The sequence below is a fragment of the Trachypithecus francoisi genome, unplaced genomic scaffold (genome assembly GCF_009764315.1).
Source record: "Trachypithecus francoisi isolate TF-2019V2 unplaced genomic scaffold, Tfra_2.0 Lachesis_group8, whole genome shotgun sequence".
Taxonomy (NCBI): Eukaryota; Metazoa; Chordata; class Mammalia; order Primates; family Cercopithecidae; genus Trachypithecus; species Trachypithecus francoisi.
The window spans coordinates 19,202,815-19,227,893 of NW_022681473.1; the positions used below are offsets into that span (position 1 = coordinate 19,202,815).

General features: G+C 45.8%; 1 protein-coding gene across 1 annotated transcript; it reads left to right on the top strand.

Annotated features, from left to right (window-relative positions):
- The first annotated feature begins 9,203 nt into the window (after window positions 1-9,203).
- On the top strand, window positions 9,204-10,138 carry LOC117080159 (60S ribosomal protein L15-like). Its single transcript, XM_033204859.1, has one exon. It carries the CDS (start codon window positions 9,240-9,242, stop codon window positions 9,852-9,854), a length of 615 nt encoding a protein of 204 aa, XP_033060750.1. The 5' UTR covers window positions 9,204-9,239; the 3' UTR covers window positions 9,855-10,138.
- The last annotated feature ends 14,941 nt before the right edge of the window (window positions 10,139-25,079 follow it).

Below are 25,079 nucleotides of genomic sequence, written 5' to 3' on the forward strand. Positions count from 1 at the left end.
GTCGACTGACTCAGGGACCACACATTTCTGAGGGAAGAGAGAAAAAGACTCTTCTAAATTTTCTATTTGACAAGCAGGGTGTGTACCAACTGAGGCTCCTAAATAGAGAGTGCATAGTACAGTTCATGAAGGTTCTGAACAGAAAAAATGAAACTCCTGATGTCAATACTCCATTTCCCTTGACCTTCCTACTCTCACTAGCGTGTGCTCTCTTTTTAGCAAGTCATTGAATGATTGGCATTGGTTGGGAGGAGTGCAGACTGCACAGCTCTGAGGTAGCTAAGAGAAGGTGATGTTGAAGGAAGAGCAGAGTGCTTTTGATTTTAAATATGTATCTGTGGGGAACCAACAAGCTCTCTTTGAGCAACAGTTGAAATGCAAAGCCATCTGGACTAGCCTACGACCTAAGGAACTCTCTTCTATAATGTCTGGGGGAAAAGCAAGTAGGGAGAGTGGAAGATAAGGTAGGCCAGAGAGAGCGGAGACACAGAGAAGAAGGCAGAGACAAGATGGAGAGATCAGTGACAGCAGAGGCTGAGGCTGGACTGAGAGGGTTATGAGAGACAGCCCTGGAATGAGCTGGTTAACTTACTTGCCAAATCTTCAAAGTCTTTTCTATTTCTATTTCCACTGAATATGGTTCTCCTAATTTACAAAGGAAATTTATACAGTCTTCCATGATTCCAGAAACATTTGCATTTACTGACTTCTACCCACTTTATGTAAACTGTTCAGAATTTTGTTGAGGCTCCCAGGAAACTCCTGATGATCTTGCTCATGGTGTTCAGATCTGGCTGGGGCAGATGAGCTAGGCAGTGGGGTGCTTGTGGGAGCCAAAGTTTGGAAGTTGGTTTCTGGAAGGTGCTCTCATTTCTTGTCTCCATGGATCGAGGGCTAAATAAGCCATTGGATAGGAATGGAGTGGAGTGGAGTGAGTCTCACTAGCATGCTGGGAGGTGGCATGGACTGTGGCATCACAGTTGAGGTGCTAAGGTGGAGATAATAGCATCATGATAGAGGCTGTTGGCCTTGCAGTGGAGAGAACCTGATGGAGCATGGTAGTGGGGAGTGAGGGTAAACTGGCCCTCAATGAGGGCTAGTTTCTGATTATCGTGGATGTTTTACTCATAGTCAGTGACTAGAAGTGTTTCTGATAATCTGAGTAAGGTCGTAGGCAAGGGGCTGGGAAGAAAGTAGGGCCTGGGTAAGGAGGGCACAGGTACTGAGCAGGGCCCTGAAGCTAACTGTTGCTAGTCTGGAAAAGTGCTCTCCTCTCACCCCAGAAGGAAATCAAATAGGCCTGACAGGGTCATGGGCAGAGTCAGAAATGGAGAATAGGAAATAAACAGATGACGGTGAGAGAGGCAAACGAGTGTGATGGAGAATCATGAGAGATGGCAGGCCATTGATCTGACTCTTCAGGTCATCTAAGGATGTCTCTTTTTGCTCCTATTTCCCCCTGAGATGATTCTAATAAAACACCAAGGGTGATTAAAATGGATCAAGGGTTTGGGGCTTCAGAAAATGGCCTTTTTCATTTATGGTACTGACTTCCACTAAACCATCTCCATGCGTGGAAGCTTGTATGCAACAGAACATGGGTTTTCAGCTTGGAAGGGTAAGTGACTCTCCTGTGCGGTGGCCTTGTCTTAGTGACGCCAAATATGGGAAATGTCAAGGAGGAGGGAGTTATTGACACACTGGAAGTTAGTTATCCCCTGATTTCACGAACTTTATCTCCTAGTTCTTCCCTCTGTCGGTGGGAAGTGGTGACAGGGTCTGATGGCCACCAGGAGGCTTTGAGGAGGTTGGCGAGAAGGCAGGCAGGCAGAGAAACCCAGCTGGTGGCAGGGCGGCAGGTGGGTGCATGAGTCCTCTACCTCCTTCTGCCCCTCCTGGGTTGTGTTCTGTAGCTGGACTTTCTGTGAGATTCAACTTCCCGTCCTTCCCAGCCCCCTAGGCCTGTCACCTGTCTTGTGTCTTGCAGTAAAGTGAAGAGCAGGGAACAGGAGAGGGGGAAAGAACAGGAGAGAGAGGGATGGGGAGAAACCGAACCAAGGTGATACATGCAGAGACAGAAAGACAGATCTACTGAACAGTGGCGCCGCCTCTACGTCTCTTCTGTTGCTTTTCTTCATAAATGATTATGCCCATTTTCCAGGGATCTTTGTGTCCTCCATCAAGGATTTAGAGCCCAAGCATCACACTTCCTGAGCTAAACTTGCCCAACTTGCATGTGGTACCCTTACTTGCTAAAATGTAGGTACCTCAGCTTACGAAGAGTTGAAGTGATTCAGAGACAAGGGGTTTGCACTAGGTCCTAGACAATGTGAGGGCACTTCTGAGAGGTAAACACTGCCAGCTGCCCACTTTCCCTTCCACGTGGGCAAACACAGGAAAAGGAGGGGAGGGGAGAAAATGAGGAGTAGGAGGCAGGAAGGAATTGTGAGTCCTTACTCTCTCCAAATCTGCTGCAGTCGCCTGGTTGAGAGAGGGTAAAAGAGCATGGAGGAAGGTGGACAGGCCTGGATAGAGGAGGTGATGAAAATAAAATGGGAATGCCTGAGGGTGAGGTTGAAGAGGTATCTCTGTGTCACTTTGCTCCTTGGATAGTCGCGTTATGTAATAGTTAAGCCTGTCTCTAGGCACCAGAAATGAGATGAGACTCCTGATCACCATCTGAGTACTCTGAATTATTTCTTCTACTTGTGGCATAATTGGAACTTGATGCTTTTAAGATTCAGGAGTGAGGTTTTGGGTGAATTGTTTTCCTATTTAGGGATGGGAGGAATACCTTCTAATGTGTTGTAAGATTCAAAGGAAGCTGAAACTCCCCATCCTATACTATTGCCCTTCCTTGATCCCAGTCCTCTGTTCTTCCTCCAAAGTCCCCTCTGATGAGATACATGTAACAGGCAGGAGGGAAGAGGCTGCAAAGTTGTCTGCCAGCATTATTGCCATGGGAGTGAGCACACCGCTTTGCACCACAGCAGCCTAGGACAAGACTGGAATTTTTCAAAACAAACTTTTACAGGGAAACAAAGGTTAAAAGCAAATAAAATAAGATGGTGTGAAAAAATTAGAGCCAACGGGGCTTTTGACTGGCTGGCAACCTGGCGTGATACTAAACTTTGCCGTCAGCTGTTTGGCTCTATTGGATTCCCCCACCCCTTCTCATCTTGGTCTTGTGGAAGTGGATTCCTTGCAGAGCCCTGGGGTCATCTCCTCCACTCTTTGGTCACTGTAGGTAGGGCAGGGCTTTCTCTGTCTCACCTCCTGTCTCTTTCCTCTGTTTTGTGGGCTTGCACTCTCTTCTCTTAGTTGAGTAGTTGGGGTGTAAAGCCTTGTTATTCCCTAGTTTTAACCTGTGTAGGGGCCATTTTGGGGGTGGGGTGAGGAGTTAGGCTGTACACAGAGATGTTAGGTCATTAGCAAAGGAAATAAAATACTGTTCGAGGCTCATGTTTCTTCTCTGTTCCCCTTTTGGAGACTCCTAAAATGTCCCCTCCCCTGTCTTCCCTGTCCTTGCAATGGTTACAGAATCCAGTCTTTACAGTTTTACAAAATTAATACTAAAAATACATTACTGCTGAAAGGAATTTTTCTCAAAGGAAAATAAGGCTCATTTCTTCACAGAGAAGACAAAGCTGGAGCCTAATAATATACACTAAACCTCAAAGAAAATGTGAACACACTGAACATTTAACCTAAAAGTATATGTTAGGTATGTTAATATGATATACAAATAAAAGAGTTAATTCATGCAAATGCTAAAATGGTAGGCAGGCCGGTGGGAGGAGAGCGGGCAGGGCGGGGCTGCCTTAGCCAGCTCTGGGGTCTAGCAGTCTCAGCAGGTATCTCCTTCGATGTTGGCAGGCTTATGGATGTGTGGCCTTGGCCTCAGGGGGCCTTCCAGGGCAATAGGTGAGGGATGTGGGTGGCAGAGCCTGAAGTCTGAGTGACTCCAGGCAGGCTAAGATACTCTGTGATGGGGTGCCTGATGGGGGTCAGTGAGCCTCAGGAAGCCTTGGGGGTGAGACTGAAGGCGACTCAGGGGATAGGAGCAAATGTGTTGCAAAGGCAAATTCCTGGGAGCAGAGAGAGGAAGGCTGGGAAATGATGCAGCTCTTGAAGTAAACTTTCTGTGTCCTGGCTGGAGGCTGGAGTCGTGGGGGAACCGTGGCCACCCTAGAAGGCCCCGCTGGAGGCCCCATTATAACAGCCCTGTGGCGCACACCTCAGAGGCCAAGGCAGTTTCTTGCCAGGTCACTGAGTCGTGGATGGAATGGGAGTCATGATGGTGGCATGGGGGTCATTTACTAAAGAAATACATTATGTTCCTGGGTATGTGTACCTTTTTAGGGAGGACGAACGAGGAATAAGACTTGTGTCTGTGCCTGATCCCGTGGGGTGTTGGAGGAAAGGGCACTTTGGCACCACATCCTCTTTCTCTAGTTCTCCAGGGGGCCAAGCTCTTCCCCCCACCAGCTGGCTCCTCTCTGATATTGGGTTAGATGAGGTGAATTGACCAGCAAGGGAAGGCAGTGAGGAAAAAGACTGCTTCATTGAGGAACAATAGAAGAAGAAATTTTCCAGTCTGGAATTGTAAATGCGACCACTGAGGAGAAACAGCAGCTTTGACAGACAAGATAACACATTCAGGAGGCAGGTCAGGGAGTGGGCCGGGTGCAGTGTCACAGGGGCCGGGGCCTTCAGCAGGCTGGAGTCTAAGGTGCCTATGTTTGGCTGCTGCAACAGACCTGATAGGCCTCTCGAGTTTGTCAGGGAAGTATGGGAAGCATCCATGAACTAGGGCCCACAGGGTGATGTGTCTGGTCTTCCTGTGGACCTGTGGATGATAGGTAGGGAAGCATGTGGGCAGCTAAAACAATGCAATGGTAGGAAGTACTAGGGACCATCTTCTTTCCATGCCTCCTGTGTGGCTTTATGTGGCTACCTGAGGCTAAGGGGTTGGTAAAACGCTTCTGAATCCCTCATGTCAGTTCCACTTCCTCTGGAGAGAGCAGAGGGGAGCATGTCTGCAGGAAGCAGGGGAGGCATGGAAAAAAATTCAAGTAGATAAAGGGGGATAGACAGCCTGAGGAAGGGAAGCAACTAAGCCTTTTAAGTTGATCTTGTATTCCATTGAAAATAGTTCAGCCAATTCGCAGTGCATGGTCATAGCATTTTTAGAACCCTGCAGGCCTCAGGAAAAACTGTTTATTTACACTGTGCATTTCACATGAATCCTCTCAGCTGGAAAAGGTGTTCATTTTCACAGAAGCAGGCTGGAACTCGGTCCATATTCCTTCCTTCCGGTTTCCTGGTTTGCTGTGGGAAGGTGGGAGGGGCAGTGGGCCACAGGGAGGGACGGCCCTGCCAGATGTCTTCTTTTTCTCTTTCTTGGGGTGTAACAGAACAAAAAGAACGTCTGCAATTTTTTTGGGTGAGCCATAAAAGAGGCTGTAAAAGGCAGAGGGCTAGAGTGTGGGAAGGGGTAGGGTTAGGAGTCAAAAAACGAGAAGAAAGAAAAGGAAGAGTAGGCCTCCCTGAAGGGCCTCTAATCACTCTAGCAGTTGGGGAGTCTGGGACTGGAGGGGAGAAAACAGGGAATGAGAGGTGGGAGTAGGAGAGAGAGTGAGGTTTCTCCTACTCCCTTAGAACTCATACTTTTTTTTTTTTTTTTGAGACAAAATCTCTCTCTGTTGCCCAGGCTGGAGTGCAGTGGTGCGATCTCGGCTCACTGCAATCTCTGCCTCTTTGGTTCAAGCAATTCTCCTGCCTCAGCCTCCCAAGTAGCTGAGACTACAGGCACATGCCACCATGTCTGGCTAATTTTTGTCTTTTTAGTAGAGACAGGGTTTCACCAGGCCAGTCTTGAACTCCTGATTTCAGGTGATCTGACCACCTTGGCCTCCCAAAGTGTTGGGATTACACAATGCATGAGCCTCCGTGCCCAGCCAAAGTAAACTCATTCTTTATATGAGGTTTCTTTACTGTGCCTTAATCGGATAGAAACATCCCGGTGTGGTGTCTGGAGCACTGGGCGGCATCATTACAAGAGAGTTGCCTGGGCCAGTGCCCGGGTAGAGGGTGGCTCCCTCTTTTTCATCTCTGAGAGAAGGGAGGCACAGCCATCCCTCCTTTTCTCGCTGCTTCCTGGTGTCTTTGCTATCCCAGCTCTGTTCTCCTCTCTTTAGCCCTCTCTTCACATGATTGATGTTAGCAGAATGTGGAGTTTAGAGAAACAAATGCAGGATGGTAGCAAAAGGCTGAGGTGGCTTTCTGTCAAGAGAAAAGAGCTTTGGGGGTGTGAATCTTCTCATTCGACTTGAGTTTGTAGCCAATAATTTTATCAGTGAACAACAATAAATATGCCAGAGAGTGGCTGGGAGGATGAAAGGCTAATTCTTTTCTGTGGCAGGCCAGAATCTGAGGTGAGCTTTTCAGAACATGGGAGGCCCTTGGGTTAGTTAAGTGAGATCGTGGGTGAGGATATTGTGGCAGATCAGGTGACATAGACAAGCCTGGGTCATTCCTGTAAAGATGGTAAATGGTGGGTTTCTGATGAATGAGGAAAGCGTCTTCTGAAATACATCGACTCAGAAGCAGGGTCTCCAGATGGAAGTATCGCATGGCCAGGGTGATCCTCACTTTGTCTCTGAAGTCTGTTTTTGTGGTTGGCTCTTCATTTTATACTTAATGATATTGATTTCTTTTAAGTGCAAGATTTACCAACCCTTCTTAGTAAATTTCATTTTTTAAAACATTAATGTCTATCTCTTGAGATAGTTGTGAGTCTTAATTCACTCAGGCAGTACTAGCTATACCTCTCTATTTTGTAGTATTGACACACTTTACCTACATCTTTACCTACATCTTTACCCTTTACCTACATCTTTCGTAGCCTTCCAAGATTCGTTTCCATCTTGGGTGGGGGTGGGAGGAGAAGGAGGATAAAGAATCAGATGAGCTGAAGGGGAGACACAGAAAGAGAAGATCAGGTAATCACTGAAAGGCAGAAACCCAGAAAAGACTACATCAGCCCAGGTGACAAGTCCCCCAAGTCACTTCTCCTATACCAGCTGCCTCTCAGAAAGATGCTACTTATTTCAAAGTTATATTTACCATGTCTTCAGAGCCTTTCAAAGGTGTAAAGAGAAAAAAAAGGAAACTATACAAAGCCACTTTTGCTAAACTTTCCAAGCTTGCAAGATGTACCTTCTGGGTGAAGATCTATTACTCACCTTGTTAATTACTCATGGGACTTGGGTTTGTGTGGGAAAAGAAAGAGAGAAAGTGGAGGAAATTTGAGTCAGAGCCAGGTAGAAGACAGCTTCTCCCCTTGTTTCCTTGGCTCCCTGAGGGCAGGGAACAGGCTCTTTTCATCTCTACGTCCCACGTGTCTAGCATATAGTAAGAGCTCAATAAATCGGCACTTACTGAATTGAACTAAATTATCTGTTGAATTTCCATGTGGGTAAAGACACAAAATCTGTTCCTGTTGTGGAACAAGGGACCATAAAGGTGCAGGGTGGAGTGGGCGAAGTATGCATTTGGAAATCTAAAGGAAAGAAGCAATGTCTCCCAAATAACCACTACTAGGAGTGCCAGTGCAATGGATGGGGGAAAAGGAAGAGGGTAAAAGGAGGTGGGATGGAGAGTAAAAGTGAGGGTCTGTGTTGTCTTCGAACTTGTGCATACTTCTTCCTCAGAAAGTTCTTAAGTCTTTAGTCATCCTTCAAAACCTAGCTCAAGTGCCATGTCCTCTGAAGTCTATTCTGAGAACCCTCCCTATGCCACACCTCAGTGGTTCTTTACATTCCAATTTCTCATTCATATGCAGTATTAGTTGTGTGATCAGGTGCTAATATGAAGACTTCTCTGCTAGACTGGGAGCTCTTTGGGGACAAGGACTGTTCATTGTTTTTATCCTCAGTGCGTGTTATATAGTGGGGGCTGAGCGCAGGGAGTTTTGTCAGTTGTCCTAAAATTGATGGGCAGGTCTGACATTAGGGCTCCTGGCAACAGGCAGTAGGCAATGATCCAGGATGACAGTTGTTTGATGCCTTGGGGGCTTGACAGCCTTACCCGTTGGAGGTAGTTCCAGAGACCTACCTGTAGAGATTGGGGCTCAGAGAGAGATAAGACTCCAGTTTAAGAAATAGTGAACAGAATGAAAAGTAAGATATCAGCGTGCTCTTGAAGACCAAAGAACAAAACAGTGGCTTCACCTATTGAAACTGGTGTTTGAGGAAATGACTTGTTCATTGGGAAGAATGCCAAGGGCCCAGATGCTGGAGCCCAGGTTCCTGGGTCACAGCAGGATCCCTAGCCAGGACTTGATCTAGCTGCCCTGGATGGTTCTTCAGGTTCTGTGAGAAAGCTGGCCGCTTGGTCTCTGAGCTGTGGATGGGGACTGGCCTACTTCCCGGCAGGGAGCAGGTCATAACAGGTGGGCTCCACATGTAACTGAGAGCTCTCTATTTCACAGGGTAGTTTAATTTTACTGTAGGGTGGTTGTGATTAATTTTAAAAAGTTATTTTTATTGATTTGAAATCCGTCTGTCTTATAACTAGCACCCATGGGTTCTAGTTCAACCTTTAGTAATCTGTTAAATTGCAAAATCTCTCCTCTGCATAAATATAAGAAGCAAGAAGCAAATATCCCCTCGAACTATTATGAGCCTTCTTGACTCCTTCAGTCATCTCCCCATCCCCAACCATTCTTCATAAAATATGTTTTCAAGTCCTTTCATAATTTTGCTCACTCTTCTGTGGACTTGCTCTAAGTCATTTATGCCCGCCTGAAATATAGTACCACAGTGGTACTCAGCTAGGCACAGAGGATACTGTTAAATCCTTACCTGGGGATTGTAGTTCAGTTGATGCAGACCGAGGAGGTCATAGTAAGAAAAACCTGAATCCCTGTTATTTTTTTCCATTTTTCTTGCAACTCATACTGTTGCTAGATGAAGCTCTTCATTTTATACTTAATGATATTGATTTCTTTTAAGTGCAAGATTTACCAACCCTTCTTAGTAAATTTCATTTTTTAAAACATTAATGTCTATCTCTTGAGATAGTTGTGAGTCTTAATTCACTCAGGCAGTACTAGCTATACCTCTCTATTTTGTAGTATTGACACATGTCGAGGGACACTACTTTTATGTCTTTGTTTTCATTATTGAAAAAAATGGTGGCCTTTCCGTCTGGCGGCAGCCATCAGGTAAGCCAAGATGGGTGCATACAAGTACATCCAGGAGCTATGGAGAAAGAAGCAGTCTGATGTCATGCGCTTTCTTCTGAGGGTCCGCTGCTGGCAGTACCGCCAGCTCTCTGCTCTCCACAGGGCTCCCCGCCCCACCCGGCCCGATAAAGCGCACCGACTGGGCTACAAGGCCAAGCAAGGTTACGTTATATATAGGATTCGTGTTCGCCGTGGTGGCCGAAAACGCCCAGTTCCTAAGGGTGCAACTTACGGCAAGCCTGTCCATCATGGTGTTAACCAGCTCAAGTTTGCTCGAAGCCTTCAGTCCGTTGCAGAGGAGCGAGCTGGACGCCACTGTGGGGCTCTGAGAGTCCTGAATTCTTACTGGGTTGGAGAAGATTCCACATACAAATTTTTTGAGGTTATCCTCATTGATCCATTCCATAAAGCTATCAGAAGAAATCCTGACACCCAGTGGATCACCAAACCAGTCCACAAGCACAGGGAGATGCGTGGGCTGACATCTGCAGGCCGAAAGAGCCGTGGCCTTGGAAAGGGCCATAAGTTCCACCATACTATTGGTGGTTCTCGCCGGGCAGCTTGGAGAAGGCGCAATACTCTCCAGCTCCACCGTTACCGCTAATATAAGTAAAGTTTGTAAAATTCATACCTAATAAACAATTTAGGACAGTCATGTCTGCTTACAGGTGTTATTTGTCTGTTAAAACTAGTCTGCAGATTGTTTCTTGAATGCTTTGTCAAATTAAGAAAGTTAAAGTGCAATAATGTTTGAAGACAATAAGTGGTGGTGTATCTTGTTTCTAATAAGATAAACTTTTTTGTCTTTGCTTTATCTTATTAGGGAGTTGTATGTCAGTGTATAAAACATACTGTGGTATAATAGGTTTAAAATAAATTCTTTAAGAGAACTGAAACTAAAAAAAAAAAAAAATGTTGAATGGGGTGGAACCAAGCAGAGTGTGACTCTAGTTAGTCATGCAGTGATGGGTTTACCTAGTCATCCTGTCATCCTGTGCACATTTCCTGTCTGGTTGATGTGGACATTATGACACTTTGTCAAGTACTTTACTGGTCAAGGTATATGATATGCCATTCTTTCCTCCTGTTCTTACACTTGGTCACCCTATCAAAATAGAAAATTTGCTTAGTGTAGCATGACTTGGTTGTCAGTGACTCTGTGATGAGATAGTTCTATCCTGTTAGTTATTCTAGACTAGAGGCAGATAACACCGAGATCTATCTATCTATCTATCTATCTATCTATCTATCTATCTGCCTTGGTGTTATCCTCCTCTAGTCCTGACCTTATATATATACAATATCTTTTGGGTAAGACAATATTTTCTCTTTTCTGATTCTGTGTTTACCAAGGTCTGTTCTATTCTGGTCTCTATTGTGTTGTATGGCCAAGAAGGGCAAGTCCCATATAGATAGTTTGGGCTGGCAAATTGATTATTGCAAAGGCATTAAGTAGCAGTTGAGCATTAAAATCTGTTTCTTGGGAACATGGTGGGTATGAATCTATTCCTTGGAGTCTGACTGAGGAAGTGATAAAATCAAATGTGCAATACATGTCCTGCAAATCTTGGGATGTAATGACTCTACCAAAGGGTAGCTGTCCAGGGAATTTCAGCCTAAACCAGCCAACCAGAGTTTAGATGAGAGAGAAATGACTGGCACGTTGTAGGATAGGGATCCAGGGAAAACTGTCTGGAGGGGTGAGGAAAAAAGAGAAATCTATTGTTCATTAGTGTCCTTTATTCCTTTTTCCTCCAAGATTCTCAGGAAGGTATATGAAGGGGAAGGTCCTTCCCTCCCACCCGCTTCCCTCCAGTCCTGGCACAGTTAATTTGCTAGCTTGCTCTACCATAGGCAGACAGTCTGTGAAGTGCATGAGGCTTTTAATAGAGGTCAAGTCTGGTTGTAAACCCAAAACTTTTCCTATTCATGATGTTTCTAACTTGTTGCTTAGGTCATCTGGTAGTAGGCTACACCAGTGCGTTTACTTTTGAACTTTAACTTTGGTCATTCTGGCAGCTCCTTACTGCTGCCTGGTTCCAACATCTTAGTTGGCCAAGGCATTTAGAAGGTTTTTCTAGCTCATCAGTCACAAGTCTGCCAGGATTAGGACCACTGGCATTTCTTCATTTCATGGTTGGGCAGGAAAGGGAATGAGATCTCTTGTTCCTTTCTTAAGTTTTGCCACTTTCCTAGTGTCTTGCCAGAGAGCAGGGCCTGGTCCCTATTTGGTTGAGAGGACATTGGCTCTTGTCCCCTTCCTAGACTTGGGAAATCTCTTTTCTCGCTTGTCTGCTTCTTGTAGGCACCTTCCTCCTCCCCGTCCACAGCTAGAATGATCAACTAAATGGATTTTAGATAGCTTCAACTTTCTGCCACGACAGTGTCAGAAAGATGAAGCAAGAATTTAAAAGCCTAAGGTTACCCGGTTGAAATTGGAGGGAGAGAGAGAAATATAAAAAGCCATAACACAAAACTAATATCTAAAAACAAATTCTCCTGGTACAAGTATGTTCCTAACGCATCAGCTTGTCCCCTGTACCTTCATCTTCTTCTCTGTGCCCTTGATATGCATTTCCTCTGTCTGTCTCCTCTTCCCTGGTCCCTGATGGCTTGCGGCTTTGTCCTTCTGGTTAACACATCCAACACGGCTACAGTAGGGAAAATGCCACTTACCAGCCTCCCACCTCCCTTGCTTGTTGTTCAAATGATTACCTCACTTCTACCTTGGCGAGATGCTACTTTTAGATTCAGAGAACCTCAGACAGCTCTAGCTCTAAATGCGTACAGAATCTATTATAAGATTTTAATGTAAGCCTCTGCGCCAGAGGCAGTGTTCATGTGCAGGGTTTGGTTGTTACTTTAGAATGTTAGGCTTCCTCTTGTTGCGATGACTGACGTGGCTTCTGCAATAGCTCAGGGGCAGGGAATTGGGACAGGCTATCTATTGCCCAAACTCTGGCCACCCCATGGCTATTGTTAAGAAAATTCAGTAGTAGTTGCCTAGATCCAATTTCAGTGAACCTCAAGGTATTGCTTCTTTGAGACAACACGTTGTCTTTGGGCTGTTCCTGTCATTATTCTAACAGGATTTAACTTGTGCACTTGTGTTGAGGGATGATGGTAAGATCAAGTGTGACTTGCCGTGTGATCTCGTTCTCTCTCTACTCTCACCATTCAGGCTGATTTGCTGGGGACACGAAATGCCACTGGGTGGCTGATAGTCCCTCTGTTGCAAGGCTTCCTTGCTAGACTTGAAGCCTCTTAGAAGTTGTGACTAGGATACAAGTTCAGCAACCTGTGGGTTGTGACACAGCCTGTGTTTAATACATCTAAAAATCTGCTGATCTATACATAAAGCAGAAGGATCACAACTACTGTCTTGTAGCTTTAACGTTCCTTTTCAATTGGTTCGTGTTTTGTTTTTTCTCTGGTGTTGCTGTAGTTGAATCAGAATCTGCACTACCAAGAAACTAAACTTAATTTTCCCATTTCCTGAGTGTTACCCCTTATTCCTCTAGACTGTGAATTCCTTGAGGGTAAGGGCTGTGCCTTGTTCGTTTCTGTAATCCCTGTGCCTAACCGGGTGCCTTCAGTGTTGATAGTGTGGAGAGTTGGATGTTCATTAAATATGGGAGGATGCCTTCCCCTCATTGGCTTGGTTGACACTACGCTCCTCTGGTTTTCTTTCTGTCTCCTGAGTCACTTTTCAGTAACCTCTGCTGGACCAGGCTAGGTCCTGGGCAATTGCTTTCCTATATTCCTCTAATCTCAGCCAGATTCATGATTTTAGATTATATGCTAATGGCTCTCCACTCCCATGAGGGCCAGATTGAGATTTTAACTGCTTGTCTCCTGTCTAAAACAGAATCCTTGATTTCCTTTTCTAATTCAACTCCCAAATTGTTTCTGCGGCAGTCTCCCCTACTTTAATAATAGGACCTACATTTGTTCACAGCCCTCAAATTGGGATCACCCTTGATTTGTCTACTTTCTTTACATCTCCACATCCAATTTGTCATTTAAGTCCTGTTAATGCTACCTGTAAAATACATTCTAGACTTGTCTACGTGTTCATTAGCACTACCGTTACTACCTGTAAGCAAGGCCACCATCATTGTGAGCCTAGACATTGGGTGCCTCCTAACTGCTTTTGTTCTTGCTCTATACTATAGCAGAGGGGTCTTTTAAAAATGTAAATCGAATTCCATTGGGTTCCTTGCTTAAAAGCCTTCGCTGGTTGTCCTTTACACCTAGACTCACATGTGTCCTTATGTGTATCCTACATTCATGGACATCTCTCTGCCCTCAGACATCTCTGCCTTTGCACCAATTGGAGAGAACTTAAATCTCCACTACAAATGTTATTGAAATCTTGTTTTGTATGTTCTGTATGAGGAAGGAAGGAGAGCAACCATTTATCAACTATTCTTTATGTGTTAAGTAATGTTTTCATATAATGTCACATAAAGGATATAGAACCTTTAGTAAAATAATTCTAAAGAAATCTGTTAATCTCATATGTCTGATGGCATCACTGGGCAATAGGCTGTCATGGAAGTAGACAGGTATTGCATTCAAATAATGTTGCCTCTAGTTCTAACTTGAAGAAGTCAAATAGCAGATGAAAAGGGGCTGAACGTTCTAGTCAGTAAAACAGACTTCATGCCAGAAATCTGATCCTAGTCAAGGGGGATGCAAAATGCTAGGTGATAAGCAGTAATGCAAAAATCATGAACAATCCTATGAAATGCTAGCCTATAGATTGTCTTCATTAAATGTGTATTAACTGAGTGCTCACACATTGGGGATACCTATGAATAAGACACAAAGGTCCTTGTCCTTATGGGATTTGCTTCCAGGGAAGGTTCCTTCTTAGGGGAATGCTCAGCTTTGAATAACGAGAAATCTGCAAAAGATGTAAGCCTCGTCCTTTTAAGATTGATCCTAGAGAGAGAAACCGAACTTCCTTCAGATTAGACATAGGTCCTGCCCTCAAGGAGCTTACAGTCTGGAAGAAAGGAAATAAAAGTAACAACTGTACTTACTGCAAGTCAATAGTGCTAAAAGATTCTGGAAATGGCAAAGTAATTCAGGGGAAGAAGAGGGTCTTTAGATTTGGAGTGAAGGTCTTAGGAGATCCAGGAAAATGTTATGAACGAGGTGGATCTCAGTCTTACATCAGGGATAACATTTGGGTGTGGAGATTGAGGGTGGAGAGGCCCTACCTGGCATAGCTCTGTTATACAGGCAAAGACTGAGCCAGGAGAGGGATTGTCTCTAGAGAGCCAAACAGAGGCAAACTGGGAGACAAACCTTCATGGTGGGAGGGGTTGGATACAGATGGCTCTGCAGTCTTGCTGCTCTGCTCTGCTTTGTGAAGGGAAACAATGCAGGAGCTCTGAAAATATAGATTTAAGGGCAAATTAAGGCTTTCCTTCTGATTGACTTGAACAGGCCCAGCAGGGGGATCTAAACAATTGGTGGGAGAAAGACAGAGAGAGAGAGAGAGAATAATTGCCATTAAGTGAGAAGGATTTGATGGGTGCCTTAAGCAAGGTTAAGGTCAAGGTCAATTCAATGGCGCAAGGCTTTGACTCCAAACTAAAATTCAGGGTGAGCTGATGAAAAGTTTAGGATTCTTGAGAAAGGTCTTGAATTTTGTAACCTAGGCATTTATTCTTTTACAAACATGTGCTTAATGCAGTGTTAAAAATAAGGGTTATGTGACATTTGCGTTTGCATTTAAGTGTTTTAATAAGAGTATGTCTTTTTCACAAAGAAGAATCAGAAAGTTCACAGATAAAAGGGAAGGGCTGAAGTAGGAAATCAGGAACTGAAACAACAGGGAAAAACCACCACACTGGATCATGTAGCCATGGAATTTTTTCTTCATCAGGTGTCGGTATCTAAACATCAACATTTTCATTGTTGTTTTGTTTAAAAGTGAATGGAGAATTAAAAAGGAAAAGTTAACAGACCAAGTTACACAGTGGCCCAAAGTGTCACTGTTCTCATCTGTGAGCTACTGCTCTAGCCAGGATGTTTGGAGGATAGATAGGATAATGTCTATCACCATCCCAGCATGATGTCCAGCATAGAGCTGGGGGCTTAAGAAACACTATTTCCTTTCCTTTCCTGTTTGTCTTTCTGTACACAAGCAGGAACACATCCTCCCTTCTGTTCTGACACCTGTTGCTTTTCCCTTTTACTGTCTCTGTTTTCTCTTGGATGTTCCATCCACTAAAACTGTTCAGTCAGTCTATCCCAGTCCTTCCCCTCTTCCCTTTCTTCTTTACTTCTTTTCATTTTAAATTTTCACCTGGAGACCCCCTTCCAGAGTGATCTAAAGCTAGTTCTCTGCTGAAGCTATTGCTGTCATTTACCAGCTGTCCCATTGGGGTGGACCTCCTTCCAGATCATGGTGACCATTTCTTAGGGATTACCGGGGTCACCCTTATAAACCTGGAAATCCATGAGTGTGATGCTTCCAGTCTTAGAAATGACCACACCTGAGTTTGTTGAGTGTTTAATCCTTCGCTGGAAAGGAGTGTTCAACAGGCTTATAGAACTTGCCTGCAGGGACACCGCCAGGCAGAAGCTCTTGGCTTTTGGGACCTGGACATTAGCTTCCCTACTGCCCTTCCTCCCTCTACCTCATTTTCTAACCTACCAGCCCCATCACCAGCGTGGGAACTCCACAGACATCCTGTCTTTCCTAGTTAGAGCCTCATTAGCATTCAAGTAGACAGATAAGTATTCTTGCTCAATTTCATGCTTAGTGAGCTTATTGAGGGCCCAGTAGCTGCCTATTGTAAGGTGGGTTGTGGATTTCTCATCAATAGCCATTCAGTGCTGCCTCCTTACCTTTAGGGATGAGACAGCAGCAAAGGGGAAATTATTATTATCATCACTATTAATAGGAACAACTACCATTTGTGCCAGGCACCTGGCATAAATTATTTAACATAAGCTTTACAAATTTGCAAAAACCCTATAAGTGAGATATGTTGTTCCCATTTTACAGATGAGGAAACAGAGGCTCAGGGAAGTCAGTGACATAGCTTGGACTCTAAGTCTTTGTTTTTAGTGTTCATATTCTTCCAAGTCCTACTACTTATTCATCTAGTAGCGAGGGGTGGGCTAGCTCTGCATGCACATAACTTCATCAATGTCTAAGCATGCCATTTGAAGCTCCACTGCCCCACATGGCACTTCTGCCTTAAAGCACAGCCAGTACTGTGTGTGTTTTCAGAATGAACTACTACCTGGCAGATTGGAGGGACACCACATGGTCTTGCTTGAGCCCTTTTGACTTATATATATATAAGTTCCTTTCCTCCTTTCAATTTTCCTCTCCCAATAGCCAAAGCACCTTTGCATCCAAGATCTCACTGGATTTTCAAAATAACCCTCTACTGGAGGCAGGGTTGAGATTATTATTTTGAGTGTACAGATGAGGAATTTAAGGCTCAGCTAACCTGAATGAGCTGCCCCAATTTCTACTACAGCATATTGGGTGCAGTGCCTCTATTTGGTGGTCAAGCCAAGTTATTCATTATCCAAGGGGCTGACTTGCTTGGGGTTATCAGTTGGGGGCCAGCTGTCTATAGGAGAGGTTACTTTTTAATCAACTGGCTCGCTTCCCCCCTGGTGATGGGGCCCCAATGATAGGGACTTGGGGAGACTTCTAGACCAGGTTCCTCTCTTGCCTTCCCTCTTTTGGTGACCCTCTATATTTCTTTTGAGTTTAAAAGTGATGATGTGCATTTCTTATTTCAGTCTGATTCTTGCTACTGGGTGACAGTCCTTCTATTGCTAGGGTGAGAGTTATGTTGCAAGAGAGAATTGTAGATAGGATCTCTTGTGAGAATACCAGTGTAAGAAGAGAATTCAGGGTTCTGCTGGGGTATGCTGTGTAGTTTGACTGGGGCCTGGAGCAGAAGCTATAGGAGATCAGATGGACTTACTAATTTTTTTTTTTTTTTTTTTTTTTGTGGCCAGATATATAGTCAGTAGTGGTAGATGGAGTGGGATGGGGTGGGCAGGTGGTTCTCAAGATTGGCTGAAAGAACAGGGTAGATTTGAGAAAACACTTTCAGGAACCCAGTCAGGGGTGAGAGAAGAAAGGGGAGGTGGGACCTGGGTCTGAAATGAGCTGAACTCCAAAGCTGGACACAGGCAGCCGGGATGGAGGGATCTAAGATCAAACAATGCATATCGAAAGACTAGGACAACGTTTTGACAATGGTAGCTACTAGAGAAAAGCTAATTGTCTTTTCGGTGGGGCAAAACCATAGCCAATTCAAAATGGACTTTATAATTTTCACCCAGAATAGAGTTTGGGCTACAGTTGCTACTTATACCTAAACTAAGGTAGACAGGACCACTCAAAGACACCCCATATCTGACCCCATGGAGTCAGCTAGAGCTGGGTTTGGACACTGAGTGCCACCATGTGACACTGAGCAAAGTAATTTCACTTCTCTGAGCCTGATTCTTCATTTGAAAAATGGAGAAATGCTTTTCTGTCAAGGTTAGAGCTAGATATCTGTAAGATAAAGCTTTAGACATTCAGCAATGGAGCTAGAAGACAGTTAAGCTACAGTCAAATGTACTGGCCTAAGTTGCTTTTGAGGCTAGAGGAAGACTGATTTATGAGAGGCCACAACCCACATCCCAAAGACCTTTGCTGAAGGCTGCCTCCCTAGCTAGATGTTCTGGGTTGAGAATTCCACGGGGTCTTAGTGTCAAGGGTCCTTATATTCAGGTCTTGTGTATCCAGTCTTAAAGGGGTGACGGCAGTCACCTGATGGGCTTCTTATTCATCCCTGGGGATATCATGCTGGCCCTTCAAGCTGGGAAGAGGCTTTTTGGATCCAGAGAAAGTGGTCAGATAGGGCAGGCCTAACCTACTCTGTCTTCCAAAGCATCGGAACCCGGCTGCAAAAACTCCTTGGAGGATGCACCCCTAGATACTATGCCTACAGGCCTCAGAGCCATCCATAACGAAACCCTTAGTCCTTAGGCCCTATTGCTACCTTTCAGATTTCCCCCACGCTTCCTTTTTCTCAAGACACTCTTCTTCATCTGAGTTCAGTTGCCTGAAGCTAGTCTGCTGGATTACTTCTCTCGTCTTTCTTTAATTTACTGTGATTAGGATTAGAGAATTCCACACTGTGTCTTCCCCAGAAGGCAATTGTCTTGGCCTTTGGGGGATCCACTCTCCTGTTTATGCTTTTCTGAGACAAAGCAGGGGTGAAGAATCTGGACATTTGGGGGCCCTTTTTGATTAATGTTGTGGGGCTTCTCTCCTGGTCCTTTCTCCAGAGTCTTTCCCAAATCCATTCCAGGCATCCTCTCCCTACCCAGAGGATCTCTACTTGGGTCTTTGTACCTTTGCCCCGCCTGTCTCTGGGAATGTTGCAGTACCTTCCTTAGTCCTCAGCCTCCATCTGCTGCCATGCATTCTCTGCATTGCTGCCAGAAGTTGTTGATTCAAGCAGTCACCTAATCATCAAATGCCCTTTGAGCACAGGCTGCGCTGCCACCCTTGCTCTCCTGGAGCTTACAGTCTAATTAATTACCCTCCCTATTTCTGACTCAGCGTTTCTTTTTGTTCCCAGCTAAACATCAGCAAGGACTGCTAAACACGGCCAGATGCCTGGAGGGTGCTCCTGAGCCTCTCGTGGCAGGAATGTAGTAGGAGAAACCAGTGCTAGACCCTTTTCCACTTCCAGCCTGAGTCTCCCTGCACGACAAGCTGCACCCTCATGCTCTTAGACTTTGCTTCGTCTCTCCTGATCCCCAGACATTCGCTTCTGGAACTCACCTCCTGGGCCCGGCCCAGAATCCGACTGGGGCTTCCTTCAGCTCTTTCTTAACTTCCCAGGCACTGGTGGGCTACCAGCCCCTCCCACTTTGGCCCCATTTCCCTGCCCAGCCTTCCCACTCCTCATTCCCCTTTTTGGATGGTTTGCTCTTGGGTCACTTTCTCTTGTATTTTAGGGCTTCTGCCCGGAATGCCCTTTCTCCTGCTTGCCCACCTGGAAAACTGCTGCCCATCATTCCAGGCCCAGCTCAAATGCTTCATCCTATAGAAGCCCTCCTGGACTCTCTCAGGCAGAGTCAAGTGCTCCTTGTCCTGAGCTGCCACGGCAGTTTCTGTTTACTCCCATCCCTGCCATTAATGACCTGAGAAGGATGCTTTCCACTAGATTATACGCTCCCTGAGAATCGGAACTGTGCTGCTCTTTCTCTTTTTAAAGACCCATTCAGGACCTGGAACATAGGTGCTTACTACACACGTATGGAATGAAGAAAGTTTTAGCTGTGCTCTTCTTCTTCTCCAGCTCAGACCTGGAAATAGGAGGTGGGGGTGGAGATGTGGGAGGGTGAGGTGGGAGAGAGCAGAGCGTAAAATGAAAATAAATAGCTAATTCCTCCTAATAATGCCTGATTTCCTGATTTGATATTCTGCATTAATTATAATTACTTGCTAGGAGATAGGGTATTAATCACCATGTGTGTGGCACTTCTGCAGAGTTGCGACACAATGCCTGGCTGCCTGGCTGCCTGGCAGCTGCGATGCTCAGAGACTCTGATGAAGATAAGCAAGGCTTGGTCAGAATTCCTGGGCACTCACCTTAGGCCCCTCTGGGGTGCTAAGTGTCAATAAATCCAGTCAGACAGATTGTTCTCTGGATCGAGGGACCCAGAACGTGCTAAGGAAGGCATTGTGCTGAATGCAGGGGTGTGGTTAGAGGAAAGTGAGGGCGTTTGGCCCTGTGGGGGAGATGCGAGTTCAAGTCAAAACAAGAACTAGTCATAGCCTCCTACTGTGTCTAGTGTCATGGTAGGCTCTGGGAGTAATGACGTTCGCAAGGAATGGCAAAGAATGGGCTTCTGACCCCAGATAGCTTGCAGTCTCTCCAGGGAGCTGACTTACATATATTTTGAATAATAAGGACTCATCCCATTAGAAAGCTTTTGACTGGGCTTCAACAGGACAGATGCGTGTTCTGACTTCACTAATTGGTGGTGTGACTTTTGCAAGCCCTTCTTTGGGGAAGAGTAAGCTAGATCCCAGAAACATGAGGGCTGTAGCCCTCTCCTTGGGATTCTTTCTGTCCCTCACCTGAGTCTATTAAAATACTACCCATTCTTGAAGGTCAATTTCAACACTTTGATCTCTATGAGCTTTTCATCCTGATGGGTAGGGGTGCTCCTTCTTATGAGCTAAACCCATCAGTAGTTGGTGTCTGCATCTCTCACTGGGGCTTGCTATCACTGTGGGACTTTGCACTCCCTGTCCCCCCATGGAATGCTTTCCCCCAGATAACCCCACGCAGCTGGCTGCTCACTTCTGCAGGTGTTAGTAAATGACACCTCTCTGGAGATGCCTTTCCCAAACGTCCTGTGTAAAACAATGATTCTGTGTCTCCATGCCTGCTTTATGTTTTTATAGCTTTTTATCACTGCTTGGCATTCTGCATATTCTCCCATTTATTGTCTACATTAAGGATGAGAGCAGGTACCTCATTTTGTCCAGTTACATTTCTATGGCGTGACACATAAAGAAACACTCAATGAACAATTGTTGAATGAATGAATGAATGAGTGAATGAGTGGGCTGTCCTCATATAACCGGTGTGTCCTTCAGGAGATCTTTGATCCCATTAAAGGGGAGCAAGTGGCTAAATAGCTCTGAGGCCTGAGAAGATCTGATATTTCATGTGATTTAAAGGAGAACTGCCTACCTTTGATCCAACATTTGTTATAGGCCAGGAATTGTTTCAGGACTTTCATTTGTCCCATTTAGCTCTTACAAAACACTTTGAGGTATCAGTGACTCCCATTTATAGGTGGCAAAACTCCGAGGTTCAGAGACCTTAAGTAATTTGCTCAAGATCACATAGCTCAGAAGCAACGGAATCAGGATTGGAGCCTCAGTCTGTTCTGCTCTAAAGCATTTCTAGTTTTCCATTCTGCTGCCTCCCTGGATGAGGAGAGAGGAAGCTGGAACTCTCTGAGCCCTGGGATGGGCTGGATGTTCTGCCACCAGATTTGACACCCTGCCTCGCTGCCCTGTCCAGGGAGCTGCCCATCCCTAGCTTCTGTCTTGCCAATCTCCCACTTCTTTATCCTCCTCGTTAATTTTCCTTGCCTCTAAGCTTGGAGCTCCTTTAAACTCCTTGTTTTCTAGGATAGGCATTTCAAATTCCAGCCAACTCGCTGGAGTCCCATAAGCCTGTTCTTCTCAGTCATTAATCCTAAACTCCTGGCTGGCTGGGTGTCCAAGGGGGATGGTAGGACCTGAGTTAAACTTTTATCTCTCAGCGATCCCAATGCAGCGCCTCCTTGCAGCTGAGACAGCCAGGTGGGAGGGGGTCCCTGGAGAAACATCAACCAGCCTGCCCACTGAGGTGAAGTTTCAGGAAGTTCACGACGTTTGCAGCAGGGAGGAGCCTGGCCCCGCCTCTTCCTGTATGGAAACTGGGATTTGAAAGGGCCAGGTGGGAAGCCCTGTAGCAGGGACTCTGGTCTGGCGAGAGTCCTTGTTTCCCCCTTTTCTTCCTTTTCACCCAATAAAACCCTGTATTACTCACCACTCAAATTGTCTGCAAACCTACATTTTCGTGGCTATGGGACAAAGGACCCCGTCTTTAGCTGAACTAAGGAAAAGTTCTGCAACAGCCATGTGAAGTCAGATTGGGAAATATAAAAGTGTCTCCTCATTATTCTATTGTTGCGGTTGAACTAAGGAGCAATGACATCCCTCCTCTGGGGCCTAATGAGAATGAAACACGGATGGCTGAGAGGAGCCACATGTCCTTACTGGGAGAGAGGAATGGAAGAGGCGGTGGCAGGAAGACACTATGTGTCCTTGTCCCCTTTGGAACATCTCTCATCTCTTGGGACTACTCCTGGGCTGGGACTCTAGGTGGTCTCCTGAGCAAAAGCATGTAAGGGGCAGGCAACATCTTTCTGGCAGTTGTACCATTTGTGTTCTGAATTTGAGAACCCTCAAATTCAGTGGTTTTCCAGGACCCTCAGTGGAGCATGTGTAGTCCAATATCCTGTTCAACCAGTGAAGAGACTCTGGGTTAAGCTCTCTTATTCCTTTGGGAAGGATGATGGGCTTCAAAGGGGAGTCAGGGGAGAGGAAAAGGCCCTCTGGTGGGCCCTGGTGTCTCAGGGATGGGGAGAGGTCCTGGGTTGTGTGTGTGCGGAGGTGTCTTATGGGCTATGCTGGCTACTTGAGTCCCATCCTGGGCTCTGGGGCATCTTTGAAACTTCTGTGGCACTCCTTATGACACACCTGTGCAGAGTGATGGTCTCACCCATCCCCCCTTGTGCATTTCTGCAGGACCTTGGATCCTGAGGGAGCTGGAGGGCATTTGGGAGGAGGCCTGGGGTTGCTGTGTTTGATTCTGGGTCTTTTGAAGCGGAACTGGGGGCAGGTGCAGGCAAAGGGGGCTGACCTCAATGGCTGCTGAAGTCTTCCAGTTCTAACATGTTGTGATTTTTCTCAGAAGAGGCTGGCGATAAAGGCAATGTCTGCACACTCTCTGGCTCTTCAGTTCTTACTTTGCAAAGACACACACTGGACTGTGTGATAAGGAGCCAGCCCCATGGAGCCCTAGGAATTGAAAGGGGAGAATGGTGGAGGCTAGAATGGGCAGCAGTGGTGCTGAGAGGCAGATCTACCAGGTGAAATCTCTGGTGTGGCCGGCAGGGACCTGGAGAAGTGAGCTGGAGAGGGTGGGGCATCTGCAAGCCATCCCAGAAGAGCTGGGCCGAGGGTAGAAGCAGAAAGAAGTCAGACCCAAGGCCCTGGGGGTGGCAAGCTGGGGGAAAGGGGAGGGAGGGAGAGGTGCAGTTGGGAACTTTCTGGACTGGAGCAAACTGCCTTAGGTGCCAGCCATCCTTCCCTTTTGCAGCCTGAAGAGGAGGAACTAGAGATGGGGTGACTGGGCTGGGAGATTCACGTGTGTGTGCGCATGCATGCGTGTCCGTGTGTGTGTGTGCATGAAGAGCCCAGGCTGCTCCTCAGGGACATGCGCTGCTAAGCTGTCCTAGCATGCGACCAAGCAGAACAGGTGCCAGCACAAAGACTTTTGAAGTGGGGACCAAAGTCTCTTCCCTTTGTCCTCTCTCTTCACCTCTGCTCCAGCCTTTGAGTGGAGCCTGGACCACCGTTTCCTTGCCCTGCTATGGCTTGGCATAGCCCCTGCTTCCCAGTGGCAGAGATCTGAGGTGACACCAATCTAGTCCCTCCAGGGCTCAGCTGGGACAAAGAAGGTCTCACCCTTCCTCATCGCAGGTACCCTGCATGCCTCCCTTTTTCTTCCCTGTCTTCTAACAGTCACTCCTCCTTACTTTTTTTCTTTGTTTCCTTTTATGTGATCTTAGATTATAAAAGAAATATGATCTCATTATAGAAAACTTGGAAATGTATACACAGAAATAAGTACATAAGAGAAGAATCTTAGAACGTCACTGCACTCACATAGGTAACACTGCGCTTTGATGTGGCCTCCACCATTCTTCCCTTTCAATTTCTAGGGGTCCCCTGGGCCTGGCTTCTCATTGCGCTGAGTTTGAGCACTGTTTTTTTTCCTAGTTTGGTGCAGCCTGCGTATACTGTAGGTATAGTATTGCAGCAGGCTTTTTCTCTTTATGGCATAGGCATTTCTCTGTGTCATGAAAATTCTTCAAGAAATTTAATATATTAATAAAAATCTATCCTAAGGAGCTGTCCTTATTCATTTGATTATTCAACTTTTAGCAGACATTTTGGTCAGTTTTTTACCATTACAAACTAGACTCAAATCAGCCTCTTTGTGCATAACACTTTGTCTGTGTTTCAGATGATTATATTTTCCAGTTGTTTGTACATGAGGGGTGGAGCCTAATCCAGAGACTCACCTGCAAGTCTAGCTCTGGACAAAACTGCAAAAAAAGTCCTCACCCTTCATTCTTTTCTGAAGTGTCCAGTGCTTTCCTGTGGTCTATCCTTCCTTTCACAAGTAGCCAGGGAGACAGTTTTGAGAAATTTTTCTATTCCTTGCCTCCCAGCTCCCCAAAAAACAATACAACGAAACCAAAGGCCACTCCAGCAAGGAGACCGCCTTTTTGACTTTTGCATGAGGTGCCTTCTCTTGGCGACCTTCTGTTAAACGTGGATTGGTTAATATGGTCTATGACCCATCCGCTTTAAGCCCTGCCTGGGCAAAACCTCTCAGTTCAAGCTGAGAAGATGGATCACAGCCAAGGGCTCAGTCTTCATGCTCCGTCCTAGGCTGCCATGGGAGCCTCTTTCCCAGTTCTCCCAAGAAGCAGGTGCTGAGGGAGCAAAGCTTCACACTGCTCTCGAAACAGACTAAAAATCAGCAGAGGCCAGTTGTCTACTAGGCAGGGAGAGCCACATTTTTAGAAAGAGGTTGAGACCAAGATCTAAAGGGGAGAGAAAGGCACAGCATTGTTGGGAAGATTCTACATGGGCCCAGGAGCCCATGGTGTAGAAGAAACATCCCAGTTCAGGTTCTTCAGGAAAATCAACCTTTGCTGTTTGCTAACTTGTGTGTTGGACCAGAGCACACCAGTGTGTTTGTTATCCTGTTCCATATTGTTTATCAAGCATATATGGTATGACTCCCACATATCCAGACCCCAGGCTGGTGATGAGCAGGTTCAGGAAAAGAGCATGACATGGGGTCTCTTCAAGAAGCACATTGTCTGACTTGGAGGCTGGCAGGCACACAGATTCCTAGGACAGGGGCATGAGAGCTCAGGAAGCAGGCAGTTCACTTCAGCCTGGGGAAAT